Source organism: Buteo buteo, chromosome 2 (genome assembly GCF_964188355.1).
Source record: "Buteo buteo chromosome 2, bButBut1.hap1.1, whole genome shotgun sequence".
Lineage (NCBI taxonomy): Eukaryota > Metazoa > Chordata > Aves > Accipitriformes > Accipitridae > Buteo > Buteo buteo.
In genome coordinates this window covers 54,749,532-54,766,591 of record NC_134172.1, presented here as the reverse complement: position 1 = coordinate 54,766,591, position 17,060 = coordinate 54,749,532, and the positions used below count along the sequence as shown (strand labels likewise).

Genomic DNA, 17,060 nt, shown 5'->3' with positions numbered 1-17,060 from the left:
TAGAAAAGGAGCTATGGCTATTATCCATGGACGTTTCAAGAAGCCTTTAACAAAAGCATATTGGTGTTATGTCCAGAGCTAGATGTTATACAAGTCAATTTAATTGAAACAAGTAAATAAAAACCACACAGCTTTCTGATCCCAGAGGAGATGTGGAGTGTGACCATCAGGCCTCTGGCTCAGGGTGGCATCTTGCAAAACTGAGTGAATGCTGTCAAAAGAACTTGGACGAGCCCCAGCTGTCAATGTAAACAGGATTTCTCAGTATGATATATGGGATTTACCTGTTCCTGCCAATGCTAAATCACTAGGTTAAAAAGCCATAATGAAATTTTCTTGTTAGTTTGATTTATAAGCATTGGGAATTCTGTATGATAATATTGAAAGTTACCCCTATATTTGGTTAAGGAAGGACCATGTAGAGAAATATATTTTAAAAGGTTCTTAAACAAGCCAGGTAAAATAGGTCATTATATTTCACAGCTCATCTTAGCCAGTGCTGATTAGTCACAACTCAGACATAGGAGAGAGTAAACCTTCATCAGAGTCCTTGTCTCCAAGTGACTGCTGAGCAATGCACTGTACACAGCTGGTGTCAGTGCCTCGGTGCTTTTATCCAAAATGTTGCATCTGTTCATACTTTTAAAATAAAAAAAAGCAAAGCACCTTTTATATATTTTAAATTGGAAATAGGATCAAATGGCAACTTGAGAATCCAGATTTAATTACAGCAATATCGATCATCTGTTCAGATCTGTCCTTAACCTATTTGGGCTTGTACATAATAAGGCAAATTAAGATCATCTTCAAGGGAATTTCCCACCCCCATCTTGCCATGGAGCTGATACCCCTTAGCACTGCAGACCAGAAATCTAGTTGAGATGATGTTCTGTTGGGAGAATTGCATATTTGGTAAATAGGAATCACTTCATGTGCATATCCTCCCTTTCTAAAACAGAGTAGTGGCTTTTACAATCTGTTCCTATTCCTACCTCTTGCAAACATATTCAGTATATGTTTTCTTGGACATGGGCTGTCTCAGAGCAGAACTGGGTAATAGTTTATATGGGGCTGTAGTTGCAAATAAACTTCACTTCCTAAGTCTCTTAGCCACACCTCCTAAATCTCTGAAGTTTCTACATCCATTTGTTCACTGGTAGGCTATGCTTCTAATAAAATGTTCATGAAAAAACATATTCTGGAAATGTAATGAGGTTTAATAGTGCTGAACTGGATTCTACTATCTGTGTTTTAGAAAGGAGAGACACATTTACTTTCTGCACTTCACATCAGTTTTGGACAAAGCACCTTTTTCTCTGAAGTTCTAAATTGCAAGTTTTTGAAGCAGGAGTCAAACCAAAGCCTCTTGACAAATGGAAGACCTGTAGTTAATTACCTTCTTGTAAGCCATTTTGCCAGTTCAGCTATCTCTGTAACTCTGAACTTAGACAACTGCTTTCTAGGCCCTCGAATTATTGTTGTTTAGGACTTGCTGTCTGGCAATCAGGTCAGCAAATGCTTTTTATGATAATGTTCAGAAGAAGATTCACACTGATACATAAACAATAAATATGATACATAATTGATGGCAGTTTCTTTAGAAGTGGTTCTTTCAACCAATGAGAGCTTGTTTGTACAGTGCACGAACAAAAAGGGCAATTTACTGCTAAGGAAAATAGATTCCCTGACAGTTATTGCAACGATAGTCTGCAGATCCTAAATTGCTAATTACGGTTTGAGGCAATGATGTTGGCACGTTGTTGCCAGATGCAAGATTCATTTTACTAGCCACTTAATTAACAACAGGTAAATGGGTGCACCCAAACACACGTATTTACATATGCAGAGTGCCTACTATGTCACAATGATGCTAATGGCTTAGAGGGTGAATCTTATTAATGCGATCTACTAATGAGAATGTCAGAATAAATTATCTTCTGTGGAACTGTGAGCCGCCTATCTGCCACCTGCATGGGAGTTCCCAAGATTCAGGTTTCTGTCTGCCTGATGCCTTTTGAAAGCTGGGATGCTTTCCAAAGCAGCAAAGGGGGCTATAGGAATTTGGGTAGTTCAGGGGGAGAAGTCTTGCTGTGTGTAAAGGAGGCTAGCTGAAGGACAGGTTCCCATCCTCTCATACTAGGGGTATTTATATGTAACATATCTGAAGAGGTTTCTGGTACACAATACCCACCCCTTTCAGTGGAAGAGCTTAGTGTATTTTACAAAGTTATCTGTGCGTCTTGGGGAAGGGGGAGAGGTCATAGAGATAAATGGGCCCTGTTCCCCAGCTGCTATAATTCATTGTCTGGCTGGTACAGCACCCATAGTTTAATTATCTATTAAGAATAATCTGTTTTATTTCTGTATTACCTTCCATATGAGAATCTCAAACAAGGTTTTTTAAATTGCACCTCACAGTTCACAGGAGCACAACAATTTGTACTTGAACCTGTTTAGCTGGCAAGAAAACAGAGGTATGAGTGACTTAAGGGGTCACAGCAAATAATCTTTCCAAGATCATAGGGAAGAAAAAGGACATCTGAATCCTGGAAGTACTGGTCATCTTACTTGTACTCCTGTCTGTTGTTGCCACTGACCGATACTAGTGGTGAAATCTAAAAGTTAATTTGGAAAAGTGAGTGAGATGATGGCAGCAGGCTGGTTTGTGGAAGGCAGTCCAAAAAGGACGAATGTTAAATTATGCACTTAAGTAATAGCCAGCTGCAAAAATGCAGGGTAAGAAACAGCTGGCAATCTGAAATGGTCATAAAATGAACATTAGTTAACAGTATCATGGTGTTCTAAAGTCAAATGCAATTCTGGAGTGTATGGGTAGCATAGCTTGCAAGACACAAGCTCTTCTTGCATAGAAGGACCAGGAGTGTTATGTCCAATTTTGAGCATTAATTTAAGAGTAGGATACGGACCAGTCCTTGAGGTCTCAGCAGAGAGCAGCGAGAATGGTTTGAGGGCTAGAAAATTTGGTCAAAAAGGAAAGATAGAACAAACTTGGGTTCTGTAGTCTGAAGAAGACTGTGGAGAGCTGATATTAGTCTTCAGATATAAAGATTGCCTGAAAGAGGAAGGGAAAAGGTTTGTTTCATTTATTCATGATGCATTATACAGAAATAATGGGCTTAAACTGCAGAGAATTGAGTTAGCTATTAGGAAAATATAGTTACAGTAAGGATAATGAACACCATAATAAGTTGCCAGCGGAGGGTGTTTCCCTCCACCTCTGGATATCTTTAGGAGCTGATTAGGCACACATCTGTCAGGTATGGCTGACCCCGGTGTAACCAGTCCTGCATTAGGACCAAGAAGCTGGACAGAGTGATTCTGGATGTCCTGTCCAGCCCTGTGATAGCTCTCCTATCTCACATTTAAAGCCCATTTAAGACTTGCTTCTGTCCTGCTGCCTTTGTCATGACAGTAGCTGAGGATAATCTGAGGTGCTGCTTTTCTTTACTGTTCAATTCAGCAAATTGATGGGCAGGACAAACATGTTTCCCCATGGCTAAAATTTACGTACTATTCACTCTTGTCTCACAGCATTTTTTTTGCCTGCCCATGAATTCACATTGCACACTCCTCTGGCTCTGACCATTACCTACTGATGTGGTTTATTACTGACATGTATGATGCCCAGGATTCTAATGAAGGGCCTGGAGCCATTCTTTTCTCTTGATGATTGCTTCTCTTACAACTAATACTTCCACATATTTTGCTAAAGATATCCATTTGTGGATCATTGTATTTGAAGTGTTACAGATCAGCCATCCAGATTGAAGTTGTCCAAGTAATGATGGATGTGGGAAAGGACTGTTTCTAGTATAAAAGCCGCTTTCCAGAGGTTAGGGCTTTTTCTAGAGCAGAATTATTTTGCTCAGTATCTGTGCAGCACAATCCTGCTGCAGTACTGTCACATTAAAAATAATATTAATTGTGATTCTTAAGCTGTGTTTGGAGTTACTTCTACATCTGTCTACATTTTGCAGTTTTCTAATTAAAAAATAAATTCTTTAATACAGCATTAACTTTACAGAGAAGGACCTAATATAGTAGGACATCACTGTAGCTTACTAATTGTGCATTATTGTAAGTTTTTTTCCTTTTCAAATATTTTTACTGGTCTAGTTTTACATGTTTCAAGGTTGTTAGGGAAATTTAATTATTATTGATATGGGAAATAACATCTTTTGTCAGTGCCACTCTGATAACATTTTTTTGAAGTACATTTATAAATTGGTCAATGGACAAGTTCATTTGCAATGCTGAGTTCTAGTGGAGGTCTGTTACCTGGTAAGCAAAGGAGACAATTGTGGAACTAAAACTATGGGGCAGATTGCTTGCTTCTGTCCTGAGTTTAGAGTTGCAGATATTTTGAAATAAAAGAAAAGCCTTCTGTTTGAAATAGATTTCAATTTCCTATAAAAATAAATGGGTTTTGGAGGCGTCTCTGATAGATTTGCTGTGTACAGCTCCCCTCTTACTGTCTTTTAAGTCTAAAGCTTACTTTTGTCCTGCTGTTGCAATCATGGCAACAATTAAGGAAAGTCGAAGATGTGGTTTCCACTATTCTGTCCAACTCGGAGAATTGTGTTCTTCCCATTCTGCTTGTCCTTCCATTGCATCCTGTCTGCAGGCTTCCCAGGGAACCTTTCTTCTCAGTTGTGGTCTTACTGTACTAACTCTGATCATGGATTAAGACATTATCTTGATACCAAAAAAAAGGCAACATAAAAATGAAATCACAATAAGCCACATATTTACTACAGATTCTAATTTTTTCCCTTTGTTTTTATTTTTGTGCAGATTGTTTCTCAGAGGAAACTCTCCAAGTCCTTACTCAAACATGGGAACACAGCAGGAAAGTCATCCATAACAGTAAGTCAGTCTTAAATACACTCTTATTTTCCTGTTATTTAGAAATATCTCATGTGACTAATTCTCCCTAAAAGCATCCTCCTAAGTCACCAGAACAACCCTTGACTGAGAAATGTATTTAAATTGTTTATTTATCAGATGACTTGTACTGTTTCTGACAAATGCTTGTTGTAAGGAAATGGCAACAAATAATGTACGATTTGTACAAAAGCCACCATATTTACTACTAAGGTACTTTGATGACAGCAAGAAAGTTGTGCTGTTTGATTACTTGTAGTTGAAGGTCTAGAACCTTCAGAAATTAATTTTGACCTTCTTTGACACACAAAGGAGTCTGATGTTTCTTGGCCTTTGGCTTTTTCCAGTTTCTAAAAAAAAACAAAACCAAACAAACCAACTCAGAAAACACACACACGCACCCAGCAACACCAAATGCAGAAGCTTGATGAGATTAGGTATTTTAGCTGTGTTGTAATGCAATTACGGACTGGATAGTTATAGCCCCATGTGTATCTGAAATCTGCAAATCAATGTATTACCTCTCTTTCATCTTTCTCTTTGCTGGCTTGTTTGGGAGATCAAGCTTGTCTGCACTGAACCTAGCATGCTTGTGACATTTGCAGCTCTGCATTAAGACAAAGACTATAATAAAATATTCTGCTTTGGGGACCTCTGCTCTGTTGCCTCATGGGGTTGAGAAGGATTTTTTTGCTTTATGTGCAATTAGCCAGATGGGTTTCTTTTGGCTTGATTGTTTGGATTTTTTTTCTGCCTTCAGCCACAGAAGAGACAGCAGATTGTGAGAAATAATGCTTTCTGAGAGCCCAGGGAATTTTCTTTCTTAGATGTCTTATGGGAAGGGATTTGCTTAAATGCATAAGGTAAACTCATTTTTGGTCTGGGGTTGGAAAGGGATTCCCTGCTCATCTGGCTGAATAGAACCAGGAGAGAGTTTTGCTCCCTAAATAACTTCGTGTGGTTTGTCTGCTGGGATTATCTGGGCATACTTCATCTCGTTCATCCCCATGGTGTTCTGGACCCCCCTCCTGTTCTATGAGGGACACAGAGTTTAGTCTTGTGAAAACACAAATGCTCTAGTTCAACTAAAATTGTTAGGCTTGCTACTAGTGTGGTCTGGCAAAAATAAATGCTCTGTGATATACAGAAGATGGGAGAAAATGAGTTAATAGTCCCTGCTGGCCTAACACTGGATGATAACCATGAAATATGGACCTTAGTTACTTGCTTTGGCTTCTGGCCAGTAGTACGAAAGAGCAAGTCGACTTTACTTGAATGGGAGAAAACTGAACTTAGACAAAAATTACTGTGTGAAAAGTTTGCTGTCTCAACAGAATAAGTCAAAATGTTATTTCTGGACCTGGGGACATACCAGGTGTCTGTCAAGTATGGAAGTTACAAATACTGGTTTCCTAACTTGTTCAGTGTACTGAATTATGAGTTTTTCATAGGATTTTGAAAGTTCGTGTCTCAGCATGTTTTGCTGGAATTTTATTAGCCCTTTGGCTGTGTAACGTCTCATCAATATGATTTTATTATATGGCTGTGGTATGAAAACAGAACATTGTTCAGCTTCTCCAGTTAGAAGTCAGTCAACCTTTGTAAGAGAGGGTTCATTATTTTCAGTTAAAAATTTGTGAAACTTGCTGTGCAAATCCCTGAGCACTGTTGGTCATAAACAGCTTATGATCCTTTAAACCATCAGACTACATGGAGGAGAAATGTGTCAGACTCTATGGGCCAAATTTCCAGTTGGCTCACATTTGCCTGAAACATATGAAACACCGCATATGTGCCTGTGTGATGGTACTTCAACGCACAGTAAAGCATTTGTGTCCCTACATGGCTGCATGTGAATATTTTGCATGTGGAAATACCACAGTTCACTGCTGTGAGGTGTCACAGCCAGAACAGTCTTGACTCAGGGAATTTTACTTAATTGAATTCATTGCCAATTAACGTAAACTTTTAATTACTGATTTGGGTATTGAGAAACAAATATGATAAACAAACTCTTTGGGAGAACACCTTTCTTCACCCTTCCCTGGGCTCAAGTTCAGTTCAGAGACTTCTCCTGCCCCCTTCATAGTCTCCACTCCCTTCACTACATGTTATGCTCAGTCTCTTTGGTGAGGTCATGGGTGGCACAGGTCAGAATTGGAGCATAGTGATTTCTTTTTTGCTGCTCTTCGTTTCTTACTAATTTTCTCAGCTCTTACACACATGGGCTTACACACAGGCCACTGTCCCTTTGGGGGCATCCCTGCACCAGTGTAGGCTTACCTGCAGGTGGTACATCCTCTGGCATGGAGCACCTCCTTCCAGGATTGCATCTCCAGCTGTGTCCCCAACATCATCCCCTGCTACATGCCTCCTCCTGGATCTTCTTCGGGGTGGCCTCGCAGGCCTCCCACTTCTCCTTCCTTAGTGCCTCCTGCCTCTAGCAGCTGCCACCCTTTCTTAAATATGTTCATACAGAGGTGCCATATGCCCCTCTGATGGGTTGGTGGTTTTGGGGTGTAGTTGGTAGCTGCCACCTGCTGCCAAGCCAGCTGTGACCAGCACGGGGCAGTTCACAGCCTCCCTACACAGGTCACCACTGCAGCCCTGCTACCAAAACCCTGCCAGTTATGCCCAATGCAGAGTCTAAGCTGATTTCTGCCAAAGGAAGAAAAAAGGTCTTAAAAAAATCCCAGTGATACTGAAGTTTACTGAGGCTGTAGACAGCCTGGCTAATTACTGGGAGCTGCGTATGTGGGCAGTGAAAGCATCCCACACTGCAGTGCTCCTACTGAAGCTCTAACTTCAGCAGCCTTCAGCCGGTTTGAAGAATAGTTGGGGTGTCCCAGTGACTCCCCAAGGGCCTGGAGTCTGTGCAGTGGAGACAGTCTGAGCCTGTCTGGGGAGCTGACGTGGCTGCCAAGTGTGTGGCCGTGGCTATGAAACACCCAGGAAACAGGTTCTTTTGGGCAATTTAATCTCTGGAGAGAACATTTACAATAGGGAAAGATTTTGTAATTGTCACATAGAATGTAATGTGGTTTGTTTCAAAGACCATTTTTCAGTGAAATATCCCCGGTTTGGTTAATACCTTCTCTTCACTGAAGCATTTTAATGGCTTAGTCAGGAAGGCTATTTTGGTTGGTTTTGTTGGGTTTGGTTTTTTTTAAGAACATTGCACAGTACAGTGACTGGCATCATTATCAGCATAGCTTATGCCATCTGAAAGAATCACAGTCCATTATTTTAGTGTTACTTTCTTCTGACTCAGGCTACAGTAAATGGTTTTGCCAATGTAGCTATTGCAGAAAAACTGTAACAGGAGAACTCTCCTACTGTAAATGTGCCTTTCATGGTAACTAATGACAGGTGACTTCACTCCTTTTTCCATTTAGCTTGCCAAATGATGCTGAAGCAGCATAAAAATAATTAAGCTTTAGACCCAAATAATACAACTTTTTTATAGCTTTTTTGTCCCCTTGGACACTGAGACTGCGGAATTCTCTGTTGTCCTGTCTGAGGAAAAAACGTATGTGGTCAGAGGAAAAGGATCCCTGGTGGATGTTGAAGTCTGTGCATTGACAGATGATTGACAAGGCATTGTCACAGGATACTAAGTGATTAAGGTTTGTAGGCTTAACAAGGTGACACCCATCAGCTAAGCAAGGTATTCACTGAATGCTCTTAGCCCTTCCTGATTGCAAAGAGAAACATGAACTTGTACCACACTTCAGTTTCCTAATGGGGTCTACAGTCTTCATGCTGGAAAATGGCATCTTTCTCCCCTTTCACTACACCATGCAAAACTCAAATGTAGCTTTCCATTTAGGTGATTGCCGAGGAATTGTCTGGCAATGATGACTACGTTGAACTTTCATTCAGTGCACGGAAATTGGATGACAAGGTAAGCTGCTTGATATTAACCTTACTGAAAGATATAAGAATGCCTGTAAATATAATTTGATGAGATTTTCCCTGACAGATATTTTTTGCCTTATATTATTAAACACATCAGAGATTTCAGATGAATGTTCATGATGAGGCTTTCCTCAAGTTGCAAAGTAATTAAAATTAAAAAAAAAAAAACCTCAAGGGAATCTAATTAAAACCAAGATGAATTAATTACACTATAACGAAGACAATTTAATTATTTAAAATGCCACAGATCAGAAGTGCTTAGAGAAGTGAGCTTTCTGTAAGTAGTCAAAGATGCTATAGTTGAAGTAAGCATCTTAAAATAAAGCTAGAAAACTTCATAACAACTCAGTCATGATATACATTTTGTTCAACAAAACGTAGCTTGAATGTGAGAAAAAGACTCTTGCATATTTGTTTAAAAATTTTCCCTCTTTAATAAGAAATCTCTCCATTGACTCAAACCCTACTCTTCATTGTAAGGACTACCTCTTTCTGAAAATATCTGTTGTTGTTTAGCAATATATATATATAAGCACCTCAAGCAACACATAGCCCAACAAATCCAGATGACTGCTTGTATGGCACACTCTCTGTTATTTCAGTGTAATAGCAGACACATAATTATTTGTGGTAGTCTGGGGAATATCTCTATAATTAATAGATGTCATAAGACTATGACCCTTTTTAAATAATACGGCTTTACATATAATTGAAGATCGGATGATTACAATTATACTGCATCACAGTATCTACCATTAGTATACAGTCCCTCCTTATATATGAAACTGCTTCTAGTTAGAAACATATGGTAACACTATACAAAAGTTTACAATTCTGATGCTCCAAGTGTGTGGTTGTAAACATTTGACATGCGAGTAGCTTAAAATCAAATCAGTGAGAGTACTTTTGGGTAGATACATCAGGGTTTCAAAATCAGACCCTAACTGATGAATAATATTTTTGGTCGAAACTGCCAGAAAAACTCAGACAAGCAGAAAGTACACAGAAAGATTAATAGTACTAGAATTTATTTAGAACATACAGGTAAATAACATTACTGTGCTCAGGATTAACTATCATAAATGATCAGGGCCTGAATTTGCCTCTCATCTGAAAGATGAATTACGTCTTCCTTTAGAGTTGCTGGAGTCTTAGTGTTTCTGAATTGTGTAATTTATTTAGGTGTCAAAATGTAGATTTAACAACCTCTCTTTAGACAGCCATTTTTAGATGCCGTTTCCAAAGTTGTACACAAGTTTCTTCCTGTTCCACATGCTGTCATATCTAGAGAAAAGGAAAGGACATACACAACATAATAGGACTCCACTTGGTCATTCCTCTTCCACACATGTAAAATGTAATCTGGTGTAAATATTATGATTGCTTATGGCTCTTGTTGGTATAAATTAAAAGGATACTGCCAGAATGTGCTTCTGAGCTAGGTCAGTGTTGTCTGGGCAACAGCTTTAGAGAGTGATTGAAACACTTTATGGGGATAAGTTAAGGAGGATCATTCTGAAATATTGCAAGAATATTGTCATTCTTGCTATTTTAACATGTCCAGTAAAGGTGGGCTTCATCTAATAAAAAATTCCTGGATGATGCAGAGTGCAACTCAAGCAATGACTCATCATGTCATTATCTGAATCAAAACTCCTGTCTTCAGCTGATGAAAATCACTGGAATATTATTACAGTTGAAAGAAGTCTTTCCATTTCCTCCAGCTAGAGACGTAGCCCTAGAAAAGGCTATGGCTTTTGGTATGGCTTGTAATGAACTTCAACGTCAGTAGATGCAAGGCACTGTTAGTAATTATTGTTAATAAGGTTTGAAATTACTTAAATTGCATAGTTCAGCCACTGGTGAAAAAGCATGAGTGTTCAGGTGTCATATAAAGGTCCAAAAAACCATCAGAGAATTGGGAAGAGCCCATCTTGTAAAATCCTAAGCATGGTTTTGCATGCCTCTCCCTATTCAGAGAAGCGAAGACCTGAGCAGGGATGTAACATCAGAGAAGCAGACTGCGGGCAGGAACGGGCCTTGGAGTCTCCTGAACAACAGAGGAAGCCTGTGGAAGCAATCATTCATGCTCTGCTAAACAGGGTCACCTTTGTAACCCCAGGGGTTCCTGCACTGGTAGCTGTGGTGGTGGCAGAAGACAACTTGAATCCTACTGTCTCACAACTTGCAGATAAAGGGGTTGAGGGAGGTTCTGGATGTGCTTTAAGAATAAAACAAAAAGTAAATTCTTTCCATCCATTACCATCCGTGGTATCTTGAATGGACAGGAATTTTCTTCCTCCACCCTTTAAAGGAATACTCCTTGAAAGAGGATCCAGATTGTGGTCCTTAAATGTATGAGTGTCCTCCACTAAGGAAGAAGATGTAAACAACAGATTTTTGGCAGATTAAACAAAATTTGTTGGTATAATTTAAGGGGCAGGATATGTTTGTTGTTTTTGGGGTTTTTTTTTTTACTCCCTCCACATAAAACTGCAAGTGTTTTAAAGAAGCCACAAAACAAGTAAAGCCTACTCAATTTTTCCTGGAGGGGTGGCTGAAAGATTCAGCAAAAAACTCTAGGAAAGTCACAGGTATGAAAGTTTCCTTTAGTTAACTGACTTTGCAGAGATAAAGGTTATATTTTTTATTGCAGTGCTTGTTTGGAAGGTATAACTGCATTTTCATGTTTTATTGAAAGCCAGTCAGCTCAGATGGCACATCTTTGTTTCAAGAGATCCAATGAGAACAATTCACAGTGGAACAGTAACTTTTGGAAAGGTTCTGTTGCGTTTATAGCTGTGTCACAATTACCATAACAAGCAGCTACATTTTTATGGTAGCCATAATAAATTATAAGCACTAAAGCAGGAAAACTGCTTTTCCTGTTCTGAGAGAGGCAGTTCTCATTGCTTGGGAAAGATTCTCCAGCAAACGTCTGCAAAATACAAGCTAATATTGCTTTTTTATATATTTCCCTGGTCCTAAACTACTACTACTATAAAAAAATCCTTAAATGCCCTGTCTTGCTGCTGAAGAATTTTCAAAATTATTACTGTCTTTCAGCTACTTCAGCCCTTTTCTGAGGGACCTTTGACTTGACCCCCAAACCTGAATTTTAAAATGTGTCATGCTCTGAAGATTAATGTACTAATAGATGTGTCAAACTAGGTGCTCAGAAATGGAGGTAGTTAAATTTTTAAAGTTTAAGCCAGGTATTTGTGTTATTACTGTGTAACTGCTGCACATACTGAAAGAACAATGTGCATTATACCACTAGCAAATGCATTACATTAATCATTTCAACATTATTAAAATATCAAAACATTAAACCTTTATTGCTGCTATTCTTCTTCCAAAGGATAGTCTTGTGAGATAATGCAAAGCTTTGAAAACATTAATAGCTATGAAATAAAATGTTTCTTGTACATATCATTTTTGAGTTGTTACGAAACATCATTTATACTGAAGGATTTTTTTGTTTGTACCTTCATTCTGAAAGGAATTAGGCTTTGTTTTTGCATTGAAGGGGGGTGTCATGGTTTAACCCCAGCCAGCAACTAAGCACCATGCAGCCACTCACTCACCTCCCCCTACCTGGTGGGATGAGGGAGAGAATTGGGGGAAAAAAAAAATAAAAATTGTGGGTTGAGATAAGAACAGTTTAATAGAAAAGAAGCAACTAATAATGATAATAATAACAATGATAAAATGATAATACTAGGATTGGCATATACAAAACAAGTGATGCACAGTGCAATTGCTCACCACTCGCTGACCAATACCCAGTTAGTTCCCAAGCAGTGATTCCCCCCCAGGCCAACTCCCCCCAGTATATATACTGGACATGATGTCACATGCTATGGAATACCCCTTTGGCCAGTTTGGGTCAGCTGCCCTGGCTGTGTCCTCTCCCAACTCCTTGTGCCCCTCCCATATTCTTGCTGGCTCGGTATCAGAAGCTGAAAAATCCTTGACTTCAGACTAAACATTCCTTAGCAACAACTGAAAACATCAGTGTGTTATCAACATTCTTCTCATACTGGACCCAAAACATAACACTGTACCAGCTACTAGGAAGACAGTTAACTCTATCCCAGCTGAAACCAGGACAGAGGGGTGATATAAGCTATCATCCAGCATTAAAATCTTTCCCTTTAGGTGGTATTGCCTTGGTAGTTAAAAACAGATATTAAAAATTACTCCCCTTGTGCTGATTTGCTGTTTTAGCTTTCATGACACTCAGCTGGGGATGATACTATATTTTAAGTCTTAGATAAAATCCTGGTTTCCTTTCTGAATTTTTCTGCACTCCAGGGTGCATTCTTTGGATGCATCATTTTGAGGTGTTTTCTTTCAGATAATTTTTCTTATCAAACTTGCGTTTGATAAAGAATCTGTTAACATTAAGCTTTTACTTAGCTTCAATCAATATACTTATATGTGAGAAGAGGCAGCTCAATCTTTTTTAACCCTATCACTCTGGATTTTGGTGTCACTACGATTGAACCAGCACCCTCACTCTCTGCTTGTTCTCTTTGTTATGCAGTAGTAATTGGGCAGAATTTGATTACCAAAGCCCCCTATATACTAGCAGTTTCAAGTGCTGAATGGAGTCTAGATACTAAATCTACATCAGGGCCTTGAGGCAAACTCTGGAGTTACAGACTTTGTTGGGGTTTGTGCTGGTTCTACACACTCTTATGTTAAATGTCCTGTAACCATGTAATTGGAACAAATAGGCAAACATAACAGCTCTGCTGTTCAGAGCTCCATGTGGTAAGATTTAACAAATACATATGCACGTGCTTTGCATCAGTTTCTAAACGTACCATTACCTTTTGTCTAGTAGGAAAAGATACAGATAATTCACAGAACAGCACTCTGAACACAACACTGATAGGTGTCATCTTTAGGGCATGGAAAAGACTTTAGGTTGCTTGAGCCTTGCCCAAGGCTTCATGGTCCCTAAGGACTCACTTCCTTCTCCAGACATTCAAATTCAGGTGTCTCTTTTGAAAGCCCTGATTTCTTTGCTTGTTTTGCAGTTGTGGAATTGTAAAAATGACCTAAAGACAAATTTGACCAAAATGAAGTGCCCAGACTTTGGCTAGCATCTTATCCAAAGCTGTTCCCATCCCAATGGCTGTCCAGCTAGTCAAATATAACTATGTTGGGCATTTGGTGAGGAGAAAATCATAGAACTATGCATATTACAGTCATTTTTACACTAACGCTTTTATAGAAACACTAGGAGAGCGAACAGAATTCCTGACTTCCCCAGATTGATATGGAGGTCTGTGGTTTTGGATATGGCCAATAGAGAAGAATAATATTCATATGCGTAAAGTTAATCCTGTGGCTCTTTTGAAGAGGAAAATGAATAAGGGAGTTGAAACTACAGAAAATGGGCTGAGTACATTTGAATCCTTCTCTCGCAGCATTGCACAGTTAGAAATTTGAATTAGCCAGCTTTCCCCCTCCAGCTGTGGAGGGCTAATGCCCAGCTACTCTTCTGCCCTCCAGCCAGTAGGGCCAGAAGACATAAGATGTTGCTGAAACAAAAGAGGCTGTGGCCAGACTGCAGCAACGCTGTAGAAAGCAACTTTATTTAGGTTTGTGTAAGAACGCTCAGGGTTGTTAGCTGGATGCAAGACTAGGGAAAGGTGTTCTGCAGTGCAGTGAGTATGTGAAGCTCAATGTCTGTCACAGATTTGCTTGCACTTAGAGATATCAAGTAATTTTCTGCATTCTCATGCTCTGTTTGTCATCATAACATGGGCCATGTTATCACAGCCTAAAGAGGACTTGCTTCTCTAACCTTCTCTAATCCATCTTGCCAGTACTTGTGTTAGTTGGTAGCAGCACAATGTCTTGGCCAATTAACTTCTGTCTTGAGAGGATGGGCAAATAGGGTGAAATTCAACCCCACTGTAGAATATGCTTCAAAGGGCCTTGCGTGATAAAACTGGTGTCAAAAGACCAAACAGGTATGCAGACAGAAAGAAACAAGCTAGGTGGATGAAGGAGCTAAAGCTGAGGTATCTGGACTGGGTGTAAGAAGGGACAAGGCTGTAAAATGACATTTTACAGTTCTGGCTGCCATGATTGAAAAGTCAAACTAAGAACAACAGCAGTGCCATGGAAATCCTTGTGGAACAAGGACAAGAATGAAATATTGCTGAGAGACCCAAGAGGTCTCACTAAAACCATGCTGGCTCTCCTTTTTCATTAGTAGTCAGGGAAGCACCAGTGCACTGTGCCTGGAAAGCCCAAAGAAAGAGAAGTTCAAGAGTAACCTGTCCTATATTTTATTTTAGGATTTTTTCAGCAAATCTGATCCTTTTCTGGAGATTTTCCGGATTAATGATGATGCAACCCAACAACTTGTACACAGGACTGAGGTAAGGAATAGGGTTGGATTTATTTTCCAAGGACACAGGTGGGCTGTCAGGAGGAGTAGATCATGCTTCCCATGTCACAAAAGGGTATTGCAAGCACCCACATTTAAAACCACATCTATCTCTTGTGTAATTATTGACTTGTGGGTAACAGGTCTTGACTTATGCACGAGAGTAAAGGAAGATGGTACTGAAGCCAAAGATCCAAATTTAATTAAACTGGCAGATACTGTTTGAAGGTCATGAGTTATACATATTAAATTTAGCCCAAACCGTGCTACAGTCTGTATCATATTTTTCCATTAATACTATGTTGCATCTTCATCTCCTCCTCCCAGGTTGATGGTGCTAAAGAGATTTGTAATCTAGGTGTTTTACATTTGTTTTCAGTGTCATTACTGCTCCTGTGGTAATGACTGGCACTGTCCTAAAAAGTAGCATTTAGGTAGTACAGGGTGGAGCTGTGGCAGGTATTCGGTGTTATGAGCCTGTCTTCCTGGCAAGGCAGACTATGTGTCTGTAAATTGATGCTGCCCATCCCCATTGCCCAGACCTGCATCACTTCCATGGCTTCCAGTTCAGGGATGTATTCCACAACCTTTCCCTTGTGAATTACACTCCCACTGAAGCATGGCAGTGCTGGGGCAATCTCTGTAGCATGATCTGTGTATGGGTCCCCTTCCCACCTGTACTCCTTTTTGGGGCTTTCCAAAGGAGGAGTGTTGCAGACTGCAGGTTGCTCAAGGGCACATATCCCATGCATGTTGTTATGCAAACCTCCAGCTGAGCTCTGCTTTCTTCTCTTTCTGGTGAATGTACTGTATTGAGAATTGTGGCTCTTGTTAGAATTCTGTTTGGAGATGTGCAAATATTAAGGGTTCCCTTAATTTCTTTTCACTTGCAGGTTGTGATGAATAACTTAAATCCAGCCTGGAAGACCTTTAAAGTGTCTGTAAATTCTCTGTGCAGTGGAGACCAGGACCGCAAGCTAAAGGTCAGAAGTCATTTCTACTTCTTGAATAGTTTTACTCATAGAAAACAAAACTTTGTCTCTCTTTTTCAATTAGAGATTGCTATTCTGCACTGCCCTCTTCTTTGATGGAAAAGATGATCACACAGCTGCTTTGTGATTACCACAATCAAATTAAGGATGCAGAGAAGTGGTAATCCACTGTAATCAGTAGGTTACGCTCTGTACTCCTTAACAGTAACCTCAAAAAATGATGGGGCTGTTTTTGCCAATCAGTTGGATAATTTGACCCAGCATCATTTAAGTGGTGGAAATATACTCAAGGGAAGTGGCAGCCCTGCCACCATTTTAACTACTATTTCCTCACTTTTATGTCTGGAGACCCTCTGTAAAAGAAACACTGAATTATGAGATCTGTTATTATATTTGAAGAATAGGGTGGCCACAAAAAGACATGTGCCGTTGTAATGACAGTGTTACTAGTCAGCAGAAAGATGGATGGTTGGGAACTTGGAGCTTTGTGTAGAAAAATTCATCTTCTTGTAGCTAATTTGGGTTAAATCAAGGCTGAATCCAACTGTTCGTATCTTCTAATCAGGTTTAAGGTTAATCCTAAATTAAAAAATGTCTGTTCAGCCAGTTGGACCTGATGAAAGGACACTGGACCCAAAAGTATGTCTTTTTTTTTTTTCTTACCATACAAAATCGTCTAATAAAAATTTTTCCTTGTCTCTGCAAACCTTTCTTCTTTCATCATTATAACTGCACAACCCTGCAGAAGCGGCATTGTCATTTTTCACTCATTACAGACTGCAAGATGTGCTGTGCAGATAGAAAAAATAAAATGCCTGGTGTCTACATGTTAC

General features: G+C 39.5%; 1 protein-coding gene across 1 annotated transcript in view; it reads left to right on the top strand.

The window, feature by feature from the left end:
• CPNE4 (copine 4) overlaps nt 1-17,060 on the top strand; it is a 242,934-nt gene that overhangs the window by 135,402 nt on the left and 90,472 nt on the right. Inside the window, exons 4-7 of the mRNA XM_075054924.1 lie at nt 4,816-4,887; nt 8,735-8,809; nt 15,144-15,227; nt 16,129-16,218. Coding sequence (XP_074911025.1) covers nt 4,816-4,887; nt 8,735-8,809; nt 15,144-15,227; nt 16,129-16,218 — 321 coding nt within the window. The remainder of the gene's footprint in view (nt 1-4,815; nt 4,888-8,734; nt 8,810-15,143; nt 15,228-16,128; nt 16,219-17,060) is intronic.